General features: G+C 42.4%; 1 protein-coding gene across 1 annotated transcript; it reads right to left on the bottom strand.

Moving 5' to 3' along the window:
• Positions 1-204: 204 nt before the first annotated feature.
• Positions 205-10,130, bottom strand: LOC124040375 (vacuolar protein sorting-associated protein 26A-like). Its single transcript, XM_046357519.1, has 9 exons — positions 10,017-10,130; positions 4,573-4,722; positions 3,800-3,875; positions 3,148-3,304; positions 2,779-2,943; positions 2,486-2,592; positions 2,219-2,287; positions 1,897-2,039; positions 205-963 (listed from the first exon to the last, which is right to left on the bottom strand). Exons 1-9 carry the CDS (start codon positions 10,017-10,019, stop codon positions 850-852), a joined length of 984 nt encoding a protein of 327 aa, XP_046213475.1. The 5' UTR covers positions 10,020-10,130; the 3' UTR covers positions 205-849.
• Between the last annotated feature and the right edge of the window lie 12,693 nt (positions 10,131-22,823).

The following is a 22,823-nucleotide window of genomic DNA, read 5'->3' as shown; positions in this document are numbered from 1 at the left end:
GTCAGGGCAGTATTTGGCATAACAGTTTCTTCTTGACCTTACAGGCACTTAAAAAATATATTGCCTGTATAGTGTTCAGATGTAGCACAGCCCCATCTGAGTTTAAATATTTAACCTTAGAGAAATTAAGTAGTGATATTTCCCTAAATCTAGTCCCCCCAAAAATGTAAGTACCCATTAAAACAGCATTTTGTGTCACCTCAATCCAATGCCACTAGCAAAAGCATTTATTGATATATAATATATTTGAAGAAAGAAAGCGCAAATTACAAGAAAAAGTGAAGTGAAAAAAAGAATCAAACTACAGATTGTATGTAGCTACACTAAAAGACTTAGGAGTTAGAAATCTTTTACATCTTAAGGTGAATTATAAACAAGGTACTATTTGAGCTCAAATAATGCCTATTGTCTTACAGCTTGACCTTAGAAATTGACCCGACTGCCAGCATTGACATGATACTAACCCATCACATTCAATTTGACCTGCTTACATGCACTGGAACATCCTTGGAAATATCTAGAAGTGAATGATTGTATGCCAGTGTTGAGCCAAACCAAGTGCCTCTTTTACAGAGAGGGTAGGTCCCCTAAAAAAGTGATGGTAGATCCCATTCCAGTGCTATTTATTGTGTGTCAAAGAGACGAGTCCATACAGTACGCTAACAGAGTAGACCCAGCACAGTCAGATGCACCAGTAGGTCACTGTCACATTGCAGAAGGTAGATGTATTAAATGGCTGACTCTTTATTTTCTCCTTGCGTGTCAAGTTGCGCCCCCTCTCTCTTCTCATTTGCTTTAGGCTATAATCAGAAGCATTCTCAGCATTTTTCCGTTTCACTCCGATGGCTTTCACATTTCGGGTTGCTGCTCAGCAGTAAGCGTCGGCCGTGGCTCCGGCGACTCGTAGCGTTGGAAGTTCCGCTTCCTTATTTTCTCAGGAGCTTTCCTCCAGAGAACGACCTCCTAGTAATAGAGAAAAATTACATCAACACTAGTCACAGTGATCCTCTCATAGGTTATTGTAAATGTGCATACTGAGATGAGACGATCGCTTTCATTAATACTATAGGCCTACTTCCTTGTTTTGAGTTCAAACTACTGTAATATTAAACTTCTGTAATATTTTGCTGCCACAGATATACACTACATTACCAAAAGTATGGACACCATTGAGCATCTCATTCCAAAATCATATGCATTAATATGGCGTTGGTCCCCCCTTTGCTGCTACAACAGCCTCCACTCTTCTGGGAAGGTTTTCCACTAGATGTTGAAAGATTGCTGCGTGGACTTACATTCAGCCACAAGAACATTAGTGAGGTCGGCACTGATGTTAGGCGATTAGGCCTGGCTCACAGTCCGCGTTCCAATTCATCCCAAAGGTGTTTGATGGGGTTGAGGTCAGGGCTCTGTGCAGGCCAGTAAAGGTCTTCCACGCCAATCTCGACAACCCATTTCTGTATGGACCTCGCTAGGTGCACGGGGGCATTGTCATGCTGAAACAGGAAAGGTCCTTCCCCAAACTGTTGCCACAAAGTTGGAAGCACAGAATCGTATGCTGTAACGTTAACATTTCCATTCACTGGAACTAAGGGGCCTAGCCCGAACCATGAAAAACAACCCCAAACCATTATTCCTCATCCACCAAACTTGACAGTTGGGCACTATGCATCGGGGCAGGTAGCATTCTCCTGGCATCCGCAAAATCCAGATTAGTTTGTTGGACTGCCAAAAGAGTGATTCATGGCGGTGAGCTTTACACCACTCCAAATAAAGAAAAACCCTTGAATGAGTAGGTGTGTCCAAACTTCTGTCTGGTACTGTATATAGTGTATCTGCAGTCTTGGAACAATAACAACAGACTGGTAAATGGAGGTTGGCTTTGATGTTCTGTACCTGCTGTTTGAAGTATCTCCTGTCCTCCTCATCCACCAGCACCAGGTTGAGGAAGTACCGCACAGAGAACTTCTTGTTGACATCCCTCATGGTGGCTGTCAGGTCGTAGCCAGCTAAAAACAGACGGATGGGAATGGACTCTCCTAAGAGTGAAAGAACAGGCATGAAGAGGATTGTGAAACAAGTTCCATGGCAAGAAGAGACAGATGTACACTAGTCCTGAAAACATTAAACTGCTTTGGTGGGGCGGAATAACAAAATAAAATAGATATTGAAATAAAAATCATAATATTGGGACAAATCAACACCATATTGTGCTTACCTTTCACAGGGGCGCCATCCATTATGTCGTACTTGGCAACAGTGTCCGTCTCTGTAGTTGTGCTCGGCCCTGCGAAGGAATATCACATGACCAAATATATACATTTAACACTGTTATTAAAGCAAACAGAGATTACAGGGAAGTTTTAGGTTTTCACAAAATTTGAAATCTGAAACATTCAATAATTTAAAATAAAAATGTTATTTAAAAGAGTAACATCTTATGCCGTTTTAAGTGAACTTTCTCTTTAAGTAAACCTCATCTCACCTATTCCAGTCATCTCCTTCTTTATCAACTGAAGTTCCATGTGCTGGATTTTGATTCTCACCAGAAGGAAATAGATTTTACCCACAATGACATCTTTCAAGTGGTATCTGAGAAGACAGTTGAGGTCAGGTCAAGTTCTACATTTATAATAATGTATATATAAATTCTAATCATTTATTTAATTTATAACTTCTTTATCTGAAACCGATTTTGACATGTGTTTGCTACTGTGCTATGGTTTGAATGCATGAATGTATTATAGTGATAGATAGATATATATATCTATATCTTACTTGGACTTGTTGTATTCAAACTCTATGTGTAGACAGTCTTCAATGCCAACTTCCATTTTAATGGAATTATTCACATCAGGGTAAGTAGCCAGCTGATGGACAATGAGCTCATACTCTTTCACCAGATCAGACAGTCTCCTCATTACAGTCACTTTGAGGAAATATCTACAGGAAATAACAAAAGGAGAGTTATGGATGGTTTACAACAATGCAAATTACATTAAACCGACACACTGCTTATATTCATAAGGTGGATGCAGCAATGACAACAAGAAGCCATCTGATGCAGTTTCACTGATCATCTCAAGCTGTGCCAATAGAAAAGGACGATGCAGAGGACATCTGGTTATCACAGACTTGTGCGCTAACCTCAGTCGGACATTGGTTCCAACGTAAGATTCATAGGGCTTCTCCACCTGCGTGAACTCAAAGTCGTAGTTTCGGTTCTGGGTCAACTCCCCTGGCAGGGCAAGCTCCTTCACCAGGTTAACAAACTCATGTGTGTTGCTTTTATCACTGAAGAGCTCTGAAAGAAATACGCCACATGTTTAAACACCTCTGTTAGGTTCATCACATCATCACAAACAAGAACCTCACATTTCCAATAAGCACATCAGTTGTAACAAGGGAAACATTTATTTTAACAAAAGTATAACTAGAGGAGTCCTAAATATATTAACCTAGATTGTCGTGTATTATATTTTTAACTTTTGTCCTATGATCAGATATTCAGATATTAATATGGTATTTGAAGGCTTCCCCAAACTTCCTCAGTCAGTTTGACAACATTGAAACAACACTTAGTAATGGTTGAGGAATCCTCACAGAAACACTTTGCCACCAGACCAGAGTGTGTGCTGTGGAGTGTGGACAACTGCGGTTTTCACATGACAAGCACATGCTTTGCTAAGCGGTTTAGCATAAATGAGACTGATAGCACACTTGGTTTGTGAACCAATGAACAATGCATGGTTGGTGTTTGAGGTGGGCGCTGCTGTTAGGTTACAATGTCAAAACTCACCAATCTGCCCAACAAACTCAATTCGAATGCCCTGGTGTTCTAGTCTCTTGCCCGTCTGCCTCACATTGAGATTCACCTTACAAGAAAACACAAACAAGTTATGGGGTATTGGCATAGGACACAGTAGGTATGTTTCCATTAGCTTGTCAACATTCAGAAAGTTCGCATTAAAAAAAATAGATGCGACAATTGCCTGCTATGGTGCGTTTCCATTTAACTATCCAGACGATAAAAACACATGGACGTAATGACATCACACCTAAAGAAAACCTACAGTGTTGAATAAAAATGAAGTGTTTCCATTAGCCATTTACTCAAATAACCTAATAAATTGGCGACAGTCTGTAGCCAATGCCCTCCGACCTATCTGTTCCATGTCTCAAGTAGCCCCGGGAAAACCAGCATGGATAGAATTAAATAATTTGCAAATATTTGCCATATTCTAATAATTCTTGTGTCAACATATCACCACGGCCCGTGCCATGTTGAAACTTCAACTGTAATAATTATTGGACGGTGAAACTTGCCAACCAACCAGAAAAGCAACGCGAAGCAATTCAGGCATTCCTGAAAGTCAGGACAATCACTGTCCTGCAAAACAACATTACTTTTCTAGTTGAACATTTTTATTTGAAAGCAGTAGGCATTTAGAATGAAATGTGGGATGGCAATTTAGAGTTACGCGATGAGGTCACGTGCCCCGCGTAACTTCAAAATTATTTGTTGCAATAAAGAAATGCCATGTCAAGTGTGTGTATGTACGCAACGCTCACCTTCCCAGAGACAGATTCTCCATCATAGAAAAGGTAGTTCTTCTCCACTTTTCCATCCTCTGTTTTGAGTTCTGCGGTCTTCCTAGTCTCTGCATCATTCAGTAGGACATCAATTTCACACACAGGACCAAATAAACCACCCAGGAAACTCTGAAACACAGGAAGACTTAGTAAGTATACAATCATCTCAAAGGCACATACAATCGTACAACGTTACACAGGCACAGAATCGGCTAACCTCACAGCTGACGTTAAGTCAACATTTCTAGTAGTTTTGACTGGACTGAGCGCTCCGCGTACCCTCGATAAAGATGGAGGATTGGTCATGCATTGTGTGCAAACTGACGGTTTTCCGAGCTGACGATTGTATACCAGCCATGTCCAACTCTGATTATGAGATGGAGTTACGTTAGGATGCCACTGGGCCGCTTAGCAAAGCCGGGAGAAGAGGAATACAGGGAAAGGGATATGGAAATGTGGATTTCGAGGGAGGAATGGGGGAAGAAAATTAGAAGGAAGTAGGTTGAATAGAATGAAGCAGAGGTTGAGTGTGAATCTGTTGAACGTTGGCGGAAAAGAGGGAGATGGTGTATCGAAGAAGATTGGGGTCAAGTACAAACAGAGTGAACTGTGACCCCAGACAGAGTTCTGGAGGTGAATTGGAAATGATTGAGGGAGATTTAAGTTAGGTGGAAGGTGTGGTGAGGAGTGCAGAGCCTGAGCCTTACGTTGATGGGCATGGTTATGATGAAGACGAGGTTGGTCCAGTGGGAGTGAGATTTTAAGAAAGTGGAGCCAGGCCTTTTGACTGATTCACTACATGGATCAGATACTTCCACACAAAAAAATGTGTGGTATCAGGTTAGGCGGAATATATGTTGGTTGCTGTTGAGTTGTTGAAGGTAACCCGAAGAGGTGATGTTTGCTTGTGTCCCCCCACACCTGTTGTCCCACACCTATTCAATGGCTGTGCGAAGTTGCTGGATATTGAAGGGAACTGGAACACACAGTCATAAACGTCAATGTAGAGCATCCCAAAATGCTCAATGGGTGCAGTGCATTCAGTCCTCTTGACTTTTTTCCACCTTTTGTTACAATACAGCCTTATTCTAAAATTGATTAAATTGTTTTCTCCCTCGTCAATCTACACATAATGACATAGCAAAACAGGCTTTTAGAAATGTTAGTACATTTATTAATACAAATTTAGAAACAATACATTTACATAAGTATTCAGACCCTTTATTCAGTACTTTGTTGAAGCACCTTTGGCAGCAATTACAGCTGAGTCTTGGGTAGGACGCTAAAACCTTGTGTTTAGGGAGTTTCTCCCATTCTTCTCTGCAGAGCCTCTCAACCTGTTAGGTTGGATGGGGAGTGTCGCTGCACAGCTATTTTCAGTTCTCTCCAGAGATGTTCAATTGGGTTCAAGTCTGGGCTCTTGCTGGGCGACTGAAGGTCATTCAGCGACTTGTCCCGAGGCCACTCCTGCTTTGTCTTGGCTTTGTGTTTAGGGTCGTTGTCCTGTTGGAAGGTGAACCAGTCTGATGTCCTGTGCGCTCTGGAGCAGGTTTCATCAATGATCTTCTCTGTACTTTGCTCTGTTCATCTTTTCCTCGATCCTGACTAGTCTCCCAGCCCCTGCCGCTGAAAAACATCCCCACAGCATGACCACCATGCTTCACCGTAGGGATGGTGCCAGGTTTCTTCCAAACGTGACGCTTGGCAATCAGGCCAAAGAGTTCAATCTTGGTTTCATCAGACCAGAGAATCAGAGCCTGATTGGTGGAGTGCTGCAGAGATCGTTGTCCTTCTGGAAGATTCTCCCATCTCCACAGAGGAACCCTGAAGCTTTGTCAGAGTGACCATCAGGTTCTTTGTCACCTCCCTGACCAAGGCCCTTCTCCCCCGATTGCTCAGTTTGGCCATGCGGCCAGCTCTAGCTGAAGTCTAAGTGGTTCCAAACGTCTTCCATTTAAGAATGGAGGAGGCCACTGTATCCTTGGGGACCTTCAATTTTTTGGTACCCTTCCCCAGATCTATGCCTCGACACAATCCTGTCTCGGAGCTCTACAGACAATTCCTTTGACCTCATGGCTTGGTTTTTGCTCTGACATGCACTGTCAAGTGTGGGACCTTATATAAACAGGTATGTGCCTTACCAAATCATGTCCAATCAATTCAATTTACCACTGGTGGACTCCCATTTGTAGAAACATCAAGGATGATCAATGGAAATAGGATGCACCTGAGCTCAATTTCAAGACTCATAGCAAAGGGTCTGAATACTTATGTAAATAAGGTAATTTCTAAAAACTTGTTTTCGTTTTGTCATTATTGGGTAGTGTGTGTAGATTGAGGAAAATGTTTTCTTTAATGCATTTTAGAATAAGGCTGTAACGTAACAAAATGTGGTAAATGTCAAGGTGTCTGAATACATTTGCCGATTGCACTGCATGTCTGGTAGTGAGAATGCAGGCCATGGAAGAACTAGGACATTTTCAGCTTCCAGGAATTGTGTAAAGATCCTTGCGACATGGGGCTGTGTATTATCCTGCTGAAACATGTGATCTCTGTGTACTCAAATTGCCGACGATAAAATGGATGTGTTAGTTGTCCGTAGCTTATGCCTTCCCATACCAACCCTAACCCACGGCCACCATGGGGCACTCTTTACATTTGACATCAGCAAACAGCTCGAAGACATGTACGCTGTGAAGACACTGGTAAAAGTCTTCACTGACATTTTCAACCTCTCTCTGACCAAGTCTGTAATACCAACATGTTTCAAGCAGACCATCATTAGTCCCTGTGCCCAGGAAAGTGAAGGTAACCTGCCTTAATGACTACCACCCTGTGGCACTCATTTCGGTAGCCATGAAGTGCTTTGAAAGGCTGGTCATGGCTCATCAACACCATCATCCCGGAAAACCTAGATCCACTACAATTCGCATACCGCCCAAACAGATCCACAGCTGACACAATCTCAATCACACTCCACACTGCCCTTTCCCACCTGGACAAAAGCAACACCTATGTGAACATGCTGTTCATTGACTACAGCTCAGCGTTCAACACCATAGTGCCCATAAAGATCATCATTAAGCTAAGGTCTCTGGGACTAAACACCTCCCTCTGCAACTGGATCCTGGACTTCCTGACGGGCCACCCCCAGGTGGTAAGGGTAGGCAACAACACATCTGCCACGCTGATCCTCAACACGGGGACCCTTCAGGGGTGTGTGCTTAGTCCCCTCCTGTACTCCCTGTTCACCCACGACTGTATGGTCAAACAACTCCAACACCATCATTAAGTTTGCTGAAGACACAATGGTGGTAGGCCTGATCACCGACAACGATGAAACAGCCTATAGGGAGGAGGTCAGCGCACTGCCAGGACAACCACCTCCCCCTCAACATGAGCAAGACAAAGGAGATTATCGTGGACTACAGGAAAAGGATGGCCGAACACATTCACATCAACAAGGCTGTAGTGGAGCGGGTCGAGAGTTTCAAGTTCCTTAGTGTCCACATCACCAACAAACCTTAGAGGTTCAAACACACCAAGAAAGTCACACCAAAAGATCTGGCATGGGTCCCCAGATCCTCAAATAGTTATACAGCTGCACCATTGAGAGCATCCTCACTGGTTGCATCACCGCCCGGTATGGCAACTGCTCGACATCCAACTGTAAGGCGCTACAGAAGGTAGTGCGTACAGCCTAGTACATCACTGGGGCCAAGAGGCTCCTTAACAGCTTCTACCCCCAAGCCAAAGTACTGATGAACAATTAATCAAATGGCAAAACAGACTAATTGCATTGACACCCTTCTCCCTTTGTTTTTATACTGCTGCTACTCGCTGTTTATTATCTATGCATAGTCATTTTACACCTGCCTACATATACAAATGATCTCGACTACCCTGCATATAGCCTCATTGTTTTTGTGTTACCTTTTTTACTTTATTTTGTAAATATTTTCCTAATCCTATTTTCTTAAAACTGCATTGTTGGTTACGGGCTTGCTTGTAAGTAAGCATTTCACGGTAAGGTCTACACCTACACAGTAAGGTGTGTCTGCCATCTGCCTGGTACAGTTGAAACCTGGGATTCATCCGTTAGGAGTACACATCACCAGCGTGCTAGTGGCCATCAAGTGTGAGCATTTGCCTACTGGAGTCGGTTACGACGCCGAACTCCAGTTCTCAAGATACGATCCTGGTGAGGACAAGCATGCAGATGAGCTTCCCCAAGACGATTTCTGACATTTGTGCAAAAATTCTTTGGTTGTGCAAACCCAGTTTCTAACGATCCCGCAGATGAAAAGGCCGGATGTGGAGGTCCTGGGCTGGCGTGGTTACATGTGGTCTGCCAAATTCTCTAAAACAACATTGGAGGCAGCTTATGGTAGAGAGATGAGCATTAAATTATCTGGCAACAGCTCTGGTGGACATTCTTGCAGTGTCAGCATGCCAATTGCATGCTCTCTCAAAACTTGAGATATCAACTTTAGAGTGGCCCTTTGACCCCAGCACAAGGCACACCTATATAATGATCATGCTGTTTAATCAGCTTCTTGATATGTCACACCTTTCAGGTGGATGGATTATCTTGGCAAAGGAGAAATCCTCTATAACAGGGATGTGCACATTTGAGAGAAATGTTCATTTTGGGAGTATGGAACATTTCTGGGATATTTTTTTTTTCAGCTCATGAAACATGGCACCAACCCTTTACATGTTGCATTTCTATTTTTGTTCAGTATAGATCTGTGCCAGCACAGAGGGATAGGCCAACGAGTGATATATGCTTCAGTGAAGATGGCTTCTTAGCAATGGTTATCAACTGTACGGCAGAGATGGGACGTAAGTCACAGAAAATAATGTTGTGGCAGCTGTAGAGAAGTACATGAGTGTACTAGATTTGACTTCAGAAGAGTTACAGGCTGTGCGAAGTGGTGGCGTCCCGTCCTCCCAAGCCATTGGCATAGTGCAGGACAATATGGGTTTAAATAGTGGAATAGGGTTTTAACTTGTGTAGAATTACAAAGTATAATTGAGTTATACTCCAGTCTAGTTGGTGGCGGTAATGCAACCGCAATTAAACCTCATCGAAAAATAAAATGTCTCGTGACATCCAGCAATTTTGCTTAGCTTTCATCGATAATCACCACAAAGTGATCAATTATATAACTGCTACATTAGCAAATTGCCGCCAACTAAAACGTGTTAGTTATCTAGCTACAGCTGGAAGAACACAGTGGGCCTCCGACCCCTGTCGGTGTTGATACCGAACCTTAACGCCGTTATGCTAGGCTAGCTATCCGTTAGCCAAGCTAGCTAACGAATTAGGGGAAAAAATGAAGCAAATGGTCAGGATGACAATGACAGCTTTAGCACATCTCTTTATGTATGTGTTGCTACTTCTTTCATTTTGAACTCACCATTTCAGCTGTTTAAACTGCTGTGACAGCTAGCTAGCCTCCGTGTTGCTAATTCCTGTGTCGATACACAAAACAGAGAAGCAGTATATCTGTGAATACAGAAGCAATGGCAACACATACATTTCAAAATAAAAGTCCAACGTCTAGCGATATAATTTGTTTAGTCCACTGCTGCTGCAAATGTTCACATTCACTGTTTGCAGATGATTGAGTACTTTTCTGAAGGTTTTGGCAAAATCTCTGTCTACAGTAACTTTCTTTAGAAGAGGCAGTTTATCGGTAATATATTTTGACTTTGATATAGCAGCACGTTGTGTATCAAGCCAGCATTACTTGGGGTGCATTTATAAATTCACACTGGTTATCTACTCCAATTTCAGAGCACTCTCGTTTGAGTGTGCCTGAGCGCAGAATAACTGATTAATTTACTAAACCACAACAATCTTTTAATATGACCAGTGTCAGTAAACCTCGGCAACAAAACGCAATTAAATTGTTGCCAGCAGCACAGTTAGTCACCATCAGTGGCGATTTTAGCATGTAAATCTCAGTGCCAGCAAAGCCACTACGCAATACAACACTAAACAATACATTAATTGCACTATAACGTTGTCAAACGGTGTCCACAAACTGTTAGGACCAACATAAAGCTGTCCCAACAGCAGAGCTTTCTTTTCAGTATGATGGAGTGAAACCTTACTCCCGCTACACCTGGCTATCAGCAGAGACTTGTCTGGCAGCAAAACGGTTAATTCAGCCTTATTTACTGCCTTCTTAAAAAACATAGCTGATGTGGCTGAATTGCTTCAACTAATGTGGGTTCTACTGACAATTGAGATGTACAAATATGGCATAAAAGAGGATGAGGCCATCCATAATTTCAATTAAGAAATTAATGAGCGAGATAAGACGGATGTAGTCACTAACTATCTGTTCAGCACTTTTGAAATGTAAAGTGACAGAATTCAGAACATGGGCTGTTTTTACAGTATTCTCCCTGTACACCAAGTCAGAACTATAGGATAAATAAAGGGGGTATAAAAGCAGACAATGTAAGTTCTTACAATATTAGATCATGACATATCTCTAAAACAGGCTATAGGCTACATGTGCACCACCAAGTCAGAACAGTAGGCTAAGTTATGAGTGGGAAAGGGACCAAATTATTAGGGGAAGGCATGTGGGCAACTAACAGCTTACTCCACAACATGTATGACTTTCTTAGCTACAGTATACATATCTCCCTGACATATTACATCAATTATGCAGCAGAATACCGCAACATTGTCATGAGACTTTGTCATCAAAGTCTGGAATTCTCTGGATTTATGGTGCTTTCAAGACAACTTGGAACTCGTAAAAGAAACAAGGTCGAATCATGACATCAGTGATCTCAAGGTCGGAGCTCGAGAAAGAGGCCCAGCTTCCCAACTTGGAATTCTGAGTTGGATGACAGTTAAAAACGTATTTTCCCAGTCGGAGCTAGTTTTTTCCCAGTTATCTTGAACTCACTGAAGTCTGGGATTTCCCAGTTCAGAGTTTCCAGTTGTTTTGAACTCAGCAGAAGTCATGCTGGATTGACAGCATGGCCAATGTATTCAACCTTTTCTGGCCCATGGTGTTGATTGTGAATGTTTATCATTTTAAGCTTGGATAAAGAGACCCTTAAATCCAGACTTGGACCACACACCCTCTCCACAAACAGCAGGCAGGGGAAGCAAAATAGTGATTGCTTTGAAACGCTTGCAGTTAGCCACTCATTCCTTCCAAAACACTCATTGTGTTTGCGATTTCCAACTTATTGTCCAATGTTTATGTTCAATGGCCGAGGAGCACCGATACATTTTATCTATAATTTCTCTTCATACGACAGGGATTGAAGAGGATTTGCAAGTAGATTGTCGATGCGATTCATGTAATGACTGCTTGTCAGCTTCCTAACTAAGATCCAATCAAAGCTATGGTAGATTTGACGTCATTTTATCTGTGGCCAATGACCTTGAGCCTTTTTGGATGGGCACTTCTAATGAAACTCTAAGGCAGCACCCAAGGGGGCTTGAACTGCCTAGCTCTCCCTATAGATTCTGCAGTGACATAGTGTCCCCATGAGTGACAGAACACTGAGCCAATCATGGCGCAACTAGAGAAGATGACCAATGCCTACGCTCTGTATTTTCCGCTTGCTGCCTCACCACTTAAGGAAAGCACTGATCTAGGCTGAAACACCTGTATTTTGGAGCTGCCTTACTCAATAAAGCACAAAAGAGACCATGTTTGTATGAGGCTTTATTAACTCAATAATTGTTTATACATTGTTTGCAAAAAGATAAGTGACACGTATTAATATATATATATTTTTTCATTTATTATTTAACCTTTATTTAACTAGGCAAGTCAGTTAAGAACAAATTATTATTTACAATGATGGCCTAGGAAGAGTGGGTTACCTGCCTTATTCAGGGGCAGAACAACAGATTTTTACCTTGTCAGCTCAGGGATTCGATCTAGCAACCTTTCAGTTACTAGCCCAATGCTCTAACCACTAGGCTCAAAATAACATGCAAAACAGGCAACAAATTGTATTTATTTTACCCCTGAATGACAGGTCACCACTGGTCACCAATGATAGATAACATGAAACCAGCTCTGCTACGCTGAGTAAAAAGATGTGTTCTCTCATTTGTGTTTGGAAGTAGCTCGCAAGCAAGCCAACTTTAGCCAGTTAGCTTGGGTGCTTGACTGCTGTTGTGAGGTAAGAATGCTCAGATCAGCCCTACTCCTTGGCCAGAGCATCCTGTGTGCGTTCTGAATGCTCCAAGAGCAAAACGCTCTGAATTTACAAAAGCCCATAGTGCAATCTGGCACTCCAGAGTGAAGTTACGAACACACCATCAGTAGACTTTTATTTTGTCCTAAAAATCTGGATTATAAATAATCTTGTTGCAAACATCACACTCTAAAATCCCGTGATCTATCATGTGACCAAAAGTCATATGAATAGGTGGAGTAGTGTTGCACAATCCTTTTTTAATTTTAATTCATGATATGGCACTGCCTCACGAGCCTTATTTCTTTATTTCATCATTGTTTTTACATATTTTCATTAAAACGTTATTTTGACAAGACAATTCATACAACTGAATTCTTCCACCAGAAGATATAGCTAGTTCAGACAAAAATCTGGTCGTTAGGTATTTTGGTCATGCTGCTTTATACAACGGGTGGGCCTAATCCTGAACTCTGATTGGTTAAAACCGCATTCCAGCCAGTGTCTATTCCACAAATTACCACTGGCTAAATCTATGCCATTGAAATGCCTATTTACTCTGTTCCATCTGACTGGGCAATCCACTGTCTCATCAGCCCAGCCAAACAATTTATAAACTTGATCGCCATTATAAAAAGCATCTAGACATTATCTCACATTTATTTTAGACTAACATTTGGTTTTCAACAGCGGAAATTTGTATAAACCTTGCTGTCTGTCTCCCCGACATTTACAACACTGTTTCAATCTCCAGCTGTCCCATAGGAATGAACGTGTCAGGACAAGACAGACAGACAGCGTTTCTCAGCCTGTCGAAATCATGTATCAGCTGGCATAATTTTTATGGATCTCAATGTCAGTTGAAAAAAGTAAAACGAAATGAAGTGCAGCTAGTTCACAGTCTTTTCAGCTTCGGTTTGAAGTGATTGTGTTAGCTGTGTTGTTGGCTAGCTCCTCTCAACAAATAAAATAAAATGTTATTTGTCACATGCGCCGAATACAACCTTACAGTGAAATGCTTACTTACAAGCCCTTAACCAACAATGCAGTTAATAACAATAAGTGTTAAGTAAAAAATGTAAATAACAAATCATTAAAGAGCAGCAGTAAAATAACAGTAGCGAGGCTATATACAGGGGTACAGAGTCCGTGTGCGGGGGGGCACAGGTTAGTCGAGGAAATTGAGGTAAAGATCATGATCATTAGAAAGCAAATTACGGACTCCTCTTTAAATCTGCGTATTCCTCCAAAGCTCAGTTGTCCTGAGTCTGCACAACTCTGCCAGGACTTAGGATCAAGGGAGACACTCAAGTGTTTTAGTACTATATCTCTTGACACAATGATGAAAATAATCATGGCCTCTAAACCTTCATACTGGATCCTATTCCAACTAAACTACTGAAAGAGCTGCTTCCTGTGCTTGGCCCTCCTATGTTGAACATAATAAACGGCTCTCTATCCACCAAATGTGTACCGAACTCACTAAAAGTGGCAGTAATAAAGCCTCTCTTGAAAAAGCCCAACCTTGACCCAGAAAAGTTTTTAAAACTATCGGCCTATATCGAATCTTCCATTCCTCTCAAATTTTAGAAAACGCTGTTGCGCAGCAACTCACTGACTTCCTGAAGACTAACAATGTATACGAAATGCTTCAGTCTGGTTTTAGACCCCATCCTAGCACTGAGACTGCACTTGTGAAGGTGGTAAATTACATTTTAATGGCGTCAGACCGAGGCTCTGCATCTGTCCTCGTGCTCCTAGACCTTAGTGCTGCTTTTGATACCATCGATCACCACATTCTTTTGGAGAGATTGGAAACCCAAATTGGTCTACACGGACAAGTTATGGCCTGGTTTAGATCTTATCTGCCGGAAAGATATCAGTTTGTCTCTGTGAATGGTTTGTCCTCTGAAAAATCAACTGTAAATTTTGGTGTTCCTCAAGGTTCCGTTTTAGGACAACTATTGTTTTCACTATATATTTTACCTCTTGGGGATGTCATTTGAAAACATAATGTTAACTTTCACTGCTATGCGGATGACACACAGCTGTACATTTCAATGAAACATGGTGAAGCCCCAAAATTGCCCTCGCTAGAAGCCTGTGTTTCAGACATAAAGAAGTGGATGGCTGTGAACTTTCTACATTTAAACTCGGACAAAACAGAGATGCTTGTTCTAGGTCCCAAGAAACAAAGAGATCTTCTGTTGAATCTGACAATAAATCTTGATGGTTGTACAGTCGTCTCAAATAAAACTGTGAAGGACCTTGGCGTTACTCTGGACCCTGATCTCTATTTTGACGAACATATCAAGACTGTTTCAAGGACAGCTTTTTTCCATCTACGTAAAATTGCAAAAATCAGAAACTTTCTGTCCAAAAATGATGCAGAAAAATGAATCTATACTTTGTTACTTCTAGGTTAGACTACTGCAATGCTGTACTTTCCGGCTACCCGGATAAAGCACTAAATAAACTTCAGTTAGTGCTAAATACGGCTGCCAGAATCCTGACTAGAACCAAAAAATGTATCATATTACTCCAATGCTAGCCTCCCTATACTGGCTGCCTGTTAAGGAAAGGGCTGATTTCAAGGTTTTACTGCTAACCTACAAAGCATTACATGGGCTTGCTCCTACATATTTTTCCGATTTGGTCCTGCCGTAAATACCTACACGTACGCTATGGTCACAAGACGCAGGCCTCCTAATTGTCCCTATTTCTAAGCAAACAGCTGGAGGCAGGGCTTTCTCCTAGAGAGCTCAATTTTTATGGAATGGTCTGCCTACCCATGTAAGAGACGCAGACTCGGTCTCGACATTTAAGTCTTTACTGAAGACTCATCTCTTCAGTAGGTCATATGATTGAGTGTACTCTGGCCCAGGAGTGTGAAGGTGAACGGAAAGGCTCTGGAGCAACGAACCGCCCTTGCTGTCTCTGCCTGGCCAGTTCCCGTCTCTCCACTGGGATTCTATGCCTCTAACCCTATTACAGGGGCTGAGTCACTGGCTTACTGGTGCTCTTCCATGCCGTCACTAGGAGGGGTGCGTCACTTGAGTGGGTTGAGTCACTGACTTGATCTTCCTGTCTGGGTTGGCGCCCCCCCTTGGGTTGTGCCGTGGCGGAGATCTTTGTGGGCTATACTCGGCCTTGTCTCAGGATGGTAAGTTGGTGGTTGAAGATATCCCTCTAGTGATGAAAAGCTATGAAAAGCCAACTGACATTTACTCATGAGGTGCTGACTTGTTGCACCCTCGACAACTACTGTGATTATTATTATTTGACCATGCTGGTCATTTATGAACATTTGAACATCTTGGCCATGTTCTGTTATAATCTCCTCCCGGCACAGCCAGAAGAGGACTGGCCACCCCTCATAGCCTGGTTCTGCTCTAGGTTTCTCCCTAGGTTTTGGCCTTTCTAGGGAGTTTTTCCTAGCCACCGTGCTTCTACACCTGCATTGCTTGCTGTTTATGGTTTTAGGCTGGGTTTCTGTACAACACTTTGAGATATCAGCTGATGTATGAAGAGCTTAATAAATACATTTGATTTGATTAATATGTACATGCAGGTAGAGTTAAAGTGACTGTGCATAGATAATAAACAGAGTAGCATGAGTAGTAGTGGTGTGGGGGCTGTGCTTTGGCAAAGTGGGTGGGGTTATATCCTTCCTGTTTGGCCCTGTCCGGGGGTGTCCTCGGATGGGGCCACAGTGTCTCCTGACCCCTCCTGTCTCAGCCTCCAGTATTTATGCTGCAGTAGTTTGTGTCGGGGGGCTAGGGTCAGTTTGTTATATCTGGAGTACTTCTCCTGTCCTATTCGGTGTGCTGTGTGAATCTAAGTGTGCGTTCTCTAATTCTCTCCTTCTTTCTTTCTCTTTCTCGGAGGACCTGAGCCCTAGGACCATGCCCCAGGACTACCTGATATGATGACTCCTTGCTGTCCCCAGTCCACCTGGCCATGCTGCTGCTCCAGTTTCAACTGACCTGAGCCCTAAGACCATGCCCCAGGACTACCTGACATGATGACTCCTTGCTGTCCCCAGTCCACCTGGCCATGCTGCTGCTCCAGTTTCAACTGTTCTGCCTTACTATTATTTGACCATGCTGGTCATTTATGAACATTTGAACATCTTGGCCATGTTCTGTTATAATCTCCACCCGGCACAGCCAGAAGAGGACTGGCCACCCCACATATGCTCTCTCTAATTCTCTCTTTCTGTCTCTCTCTCGGAGGACCTGAGCCCAAGGACCGTGCCCCAGGACGACCTGACATGATGACTCCTTGCTGTCCCCAGTCCACCTGACTGTGCTGCTGCTCCAGTTTCAACTGTTCTGCCTTATTATTATTCGACCATGCTGGTCATTTATGAACATTTGAACATCGTGGCCATGTTCTGTTATAATCTCCACCCGGCACAGCCAGAAGAGGACTGTCCACCCCACATAGCCTGGTTCCTCTCTAGGTTTCTTCCTAGGTTTTGGCCTTTCTAGGGAGTTTTTCCTAGCCACCGTGCTTCTACACCTGCATTGCTTGCTGTTTGGGGTTTTAGGCTGGGTTTCTGTACAGCACTTTGAGATATCAGCTGATGTACGAAGGGCTATATAAATACATTTGATTTTATTTTATTTGAGTAGCAGCAGCGTAAAAGAGGTGGGATAATGCAAATAGTCTGGGTAGCCATTTGTTTAGCTGTTCAGGAGTCTGATGGCTTGGGGGTAGAAGCTGTTAAGGAGCCTTTTGGACCTAGACTTTGCGCTCCGGTACCGCTTGCCATGCGGTAGCAGAGAGAACAAGCTGCATTGCTTCTACATCTGCATTGCTTGCTGTTTGGCGTGTTAGGCTGTGTTTCTGTATAGCACTTTGTGACATTGGCTGATGTAAAAAGGGCTTTATAAATACATGTAATTGATTGATTGAACAGTCTATGACTAGGGTGGCTGGAGTCTTTGACAATTGTTAAGGCCTTCCTCTGACACCGCCTGTTATAGAGGTCCTGGATGGCAGGAAGCTTGTTCCCAGTGATGTACTGGGCCGTACGCACTACCCTCTGTAGTGCCTTGCAGTCGGAGGCTGAGCAGTTACCATACCAGGTAGGATGCTCTTGATGGTGCAGCTGTAGAACGTTCTGAGGACCCTTACCAAATCCTTTCAGTCTCCTGAGGGGGAATAGGCTTTGTCGTGCCCTCTTCACGACTGTCTTGGTGTGTTTGGATCATTCTAGTTTGTTGGTGATGTGGACACAAAGGAACTTGAAGCTCTCAACCTGCTCCACTACAGCCCCGTTGATGAGAATGGGGGCGTGCTTGGTTCTCCTTTTCCTGTAGTCCACAATCATCTCCTTTGTCTTGATGATGTTGAAGGAGAGGTTGTTGTCCTTGCACCACACGGCCAGGTCTCTGACCTCCTTCCTATAGGCTGTCTCATCTCTGACCTGCTTCCTATAAGCTCTCATCTCTGACCTCCTTCCTATAGGCTGTCTCATCTCTGACCTCCTTCCTATAGGCTGTCTCATCTCTGACCTCCTTCCTATAGGCTGTCTCATCTCTGACCTCCTTCCTATAGGCTGTCTCATCTCTGACCTCCTTCCTATAGGCTGTCTCATCTCTGACCTCCTTCCTATAGGCTGTCTCATCTCTGACCTCCTTCCTATGGGCTGTCTCCTCTCTGACCTGCTTCCTATAAGCTCTCATCTCTGACCTCCTTCCTATAGGCTGTCTCATCTCTGACCTCCTTCCTATAGGCTGTCTCATCTCTGACCTCCTTCCTATAGGCTGTCTCATCTCTGACCTCCTTCCTATAGGCTGTCTCATCGTTGTCAGTGATCAGACCTACCACTGTTGTGTCTTAGGCAAACATAATGATGGTGTTGGAGTTGTGCCTGGCCATGCAGTCATGAGTGAACAGTGTCCTGATGAGTGAGCATATTTTCTATGCCAGGCGATATCGCACCTCATTAGCTCATTGTTATGGATGTATCCAAATAAATGTCACTAGAAAACAGCTTAAACAAATGCAAATGCAGCTACTTTGCTGTTATTCTGGCTGCACTTTTTTGAGGTGACTGTAAATTAGTCGTAGTTGGCTGGCTAGGCTACCAAGCAAGGGATAACGAAGAACGTTGCCAGCCAGTATGGCAATGGAACATTTAGAAGGAACGATTGGGTCACGTCCATGGATAAAGAACAAAAATACTGAAGACTGGGTCGCATCCTTAGCAACCGAACCGACAGAATGCACAACCAGCTGGCTTGTGTAGCAACCCTAGATTTGTGTCGGGACTACATCTTGTGGAAGGATGGAATAGTATGAATAAATTCCTCAAAATAACATTTAATCAAAATATGTAAATCATTATTTTAATATGTTGGTAACCCCTTGTATAAAAGTGATAATACCCTCGAAGCCGGTGTTTGGGGGATATATTGGCACAGATTGCTGTCCCGAGACAAAACACCAGCTTCGAGGGCATTATCACGTAATAGACGCGACACAGGCTGGACAACGTTCATGTCACTTGCTAGCGGACTAGCCAACTTAAGCTAACTCAGTCACATCAAACATTGAACCTGGAATGACAGTATCCTAGCTTCGTTTGTTTGTGCTTTTTTTCTATTGGCATTTACTTGGTTATGTCCATGATAATGACATTGGTGCGCGATTTCGACTGGCTCTGAAGTTGTCTGGGCATGGTTCACTCTCTGTCTATGACGGCCAATACATACAGCACGTCTATGACGGCCAATACATACAGCACGGCTTGGAACGCTGCTCGTCTAATCAGCATCCAGGATCCAAACAACCAGTTTAATAAGAAACAATACAGTCTATTATTTTTGTCCTGTATTTTCATCTGGAAATTTATGAAAAAGAGAGGCAAGTGCACTAATCAACAGGTTCATATATTTAACTTTTGTTTGTTTTCTTTCTGCTTGCATTTTGTATTTCTATTTTAATGTGTGTATTTCTGTAATTTCAGTAATTCAGGGATCATCTTAAAAAATATATCTTGGTCTCAGCATAACAAAACTGGTGGTTTTGTAGGTCATCAGGTACTTTACAGAGGAAGCTCAGGGAAATATTCAACATGAGGGTGTGATAATGGACTTTCGCCAGTTCAGGAAATGACACCGTGTGGTTGAAGTGTCACGGGAGGATCTGAACCCTGGTCTCTCACGGGAGAAACTAACGTCTTGGCCATTAAACCCTCATATGAACTGTTAGATCACGAGGAAATTCCATCAGCAGCATAGTGACACTGATACTGAAGTTACAGGCAGGTATGGAGCCATTTTAGTGCAAACAGAAATTGTATTTGAATTCTGTCATTTAGAATTTGTATTAGGATATTGAATTTAATATTTTTTTCATTTGTAATGCACAAATTAAATAATTGAATTCATAAATTAAACTGGTTTTCAAATTGAATTGAATTAATATTGCATTCAGCTTTCAAATTAAATGTAAATTTAATTGAATATTCAAATTCAGTATTTATATATTGAGTTTCAATATGGTAGATCGACTGCATCCTTATGTAACACATGTATCACTAGCCACTTTAACTATGCCACTTTGTTTACTTTGTCTACACACTCATCTCATATGTATATACTGTACTCGATACCATCTACTGTATGCTGCTCTGTACCATCACTCATTCATATATCCTTATGTACATGTTCCTTATCCCCTTACACTGTGTATAAGACAGTAGTTTTGGAATTGTTAGTTAGATTACTTGTTGGTTATCACTGCATTGTCGGAACTAGAAGCACAAGCATTTCGCTACACTCGCATTAACATCTGCTAACCATGTGTATGTGACAAATAAAATTTGATTTGATTTGATTTGAATACATTGCCTGTGTATCAAGTTTACAAACTATAATTTTAAGTTCATCAAAGTTTTGTATATTCAACTTCTCAGATGCATTCGGATTTAGATTTCAATTTCAGTTCTCTAAATTCAGATTCAAAACCAGAGACAACATCCTGGTATTTTGCCAGCCAGAAAGGTAGAGGAGTACGGATAGCGTTTGATTCTATCTCTGGTAAACAAAATCTTTTAGCGGTTTGTGAAGGGAATGTGACATGTTGAATTCATTTCCGTCCTATGGATTTGGAAAGCTAAGACTCTCTGGAACATGAATATGCCTTCTGTTTTCCTTTATGATGATCAGGATACGTCAGAAGGGAGTGTCACAAAAATGAAATTTGGCCTAATAAGAATTATATTCTAAGGATAGCCTTTCCACTGCCCATTTAATCTCGCTTTTGAGATTGACTGGGTTCGAACCAATGTTTCCACCTGATTCAGCTCATACCGAGACTCAATCTCAGGACCTCTGCCTCGAAAACACACATGACCTCCCTGCTGAAGCATTCCAACCCACCACGCTATTGAGAAATGCCTTCTTCTAATGTACAAGGACGACACTTCAGACTGATGAGTGAGTTTCACATAACCCCATCTGCTACATTCACCTCCCAAACTGACTTCACAGTGACCACTGTGGTTGAACCAGCAAACTGCAGATTGGAGTCCAGTGGCACAATTGTAGAGGAGCTGCGTGCTTAGCTAGTACCGTTTACCCCTGATTCAGCTCAAATGGAGACTTGAACTCAGGACTTCTGCCTCAAACACACATGAATGCTTTTTCTGAAGCATTCCAACCCATCTTACTATTAAAAAGGTCTTTCTTCAATTGCAAGGGGCAACACTTTAGGCTGAGTATTGAGTTTCACAGAACCCCATCTCCTACACCAATACAAGTCTTCAAGATCCAGCAAAATTACTCGTCAAAAGAGCGTGGTTTGGTGGGCCATGCTAATGCGATGAGAACCTTGCCTGAAACCTAAAGAAGTGTTAGTTTGACATGTGTGAGCTTGTGTTAGACGTGTTAATTTCAAGTCTCCAGCAAGGGTAGTCATGATGTGTAACATGTGACTGGCTGGGTTAAGACTGTGTTTGCCTGCTGAGCTAAAGCCTAGGCATTGGTCCTGTGACTTGGATGGGTCCCTTCAAGGAGGAGATCAAAGGGGGGTTCGGTGACCACGCTCACATGATGACTAACTTGTCTGAGACCTGAAAAGTTGCATTGTCTGGTGCACAGGTGACCAGGGTGAGAACCCCATCAGTCATACTAACACATCTTTAGGTCTCAGGCAAGGTTGCTCATCACATGCATGGATCACCATACCCCCTCTATTGCACTTTCATTAAATGGGTTTTATTGGTTTACTCGGATCCCCATTAGCTTTTGCCGAAGCAGCAGCTATTCTTCCTGGGGCCAACACAACAACAACAAAAAACACAACAAAACACTAATATACTGATAGACAAGGACAGTCACACAAATTTAAAATACAACGATATACAAACAATATAACGAAACAATAATGTGTGTGTACTACCTCTTCAACAAAAGAGTCCTAAGAAAACATTTTGTATGATCTCTTATAAATTACTTTAGGCCCAACCTTTGGCACTTTGGCTTTCCTAGTTATTGCCACAATCTTATGGTCACTACAGCCAATATGAACTGATATTGCTTTGGAGCAAAGCTCCAGCAATAGTGAAGATATGATCAATATGAGTGGATGTCACAGCTCAAACACTATTGAAATATTGTGTGTGATAGTGTGCCTGTGTGCATGTGTTTATCCTTTCACAGTCCCTATTGTTCCATGAGATGTCGTTTTAATACATTTTTGACAGTAATCTTTCTGTTTGCTTGAGCAATCGGAGATGACCATGCGATCATGGCTCTGTACAATACTGTCTGTTGCTGTGAATTCGTTTTGGGCATGGGGACTGTGAAGAGACCCCTGGTGGGATGTCTTGTGGGGCATGTATGGGTGTTTGAGCTCTATGTTATTTGATTGTGCAGACAATGTGACATTTTCATAACAGTATATTTCATAACTAGACGAGCAGTTAATCTCTTGTCAACCCTCAAGTAGACTGGCATGCATGTTGTTGATATTAGTTTGGTATGTGCAGTTAAGTGGTGATGAGTTCCGCACTCACAGTTAAG

This window comes from Oncorhynchus gorbuscha, linkage group LG07, assembly GCF_021184085.1.
Source record: "Oncorhynchus gorbuscha isolate QuinsamMale2020 ecotype Even-year linkage group LG07, OgorEven_v1.0, whole genome shotgun sequence".
Lineage (NCBI taxonomy): Eukaryota > Metazoa > Chordata > Actinopteri > Salmoniformes > Salmonidae > Oncorhynchus > Oncorhynchus gorbuscha.
The sequence above is the reverse complement of the archived record's forward strand: the minus strand, read 5'-3'. Positions and strand labels throughout refer to the sequence as shown.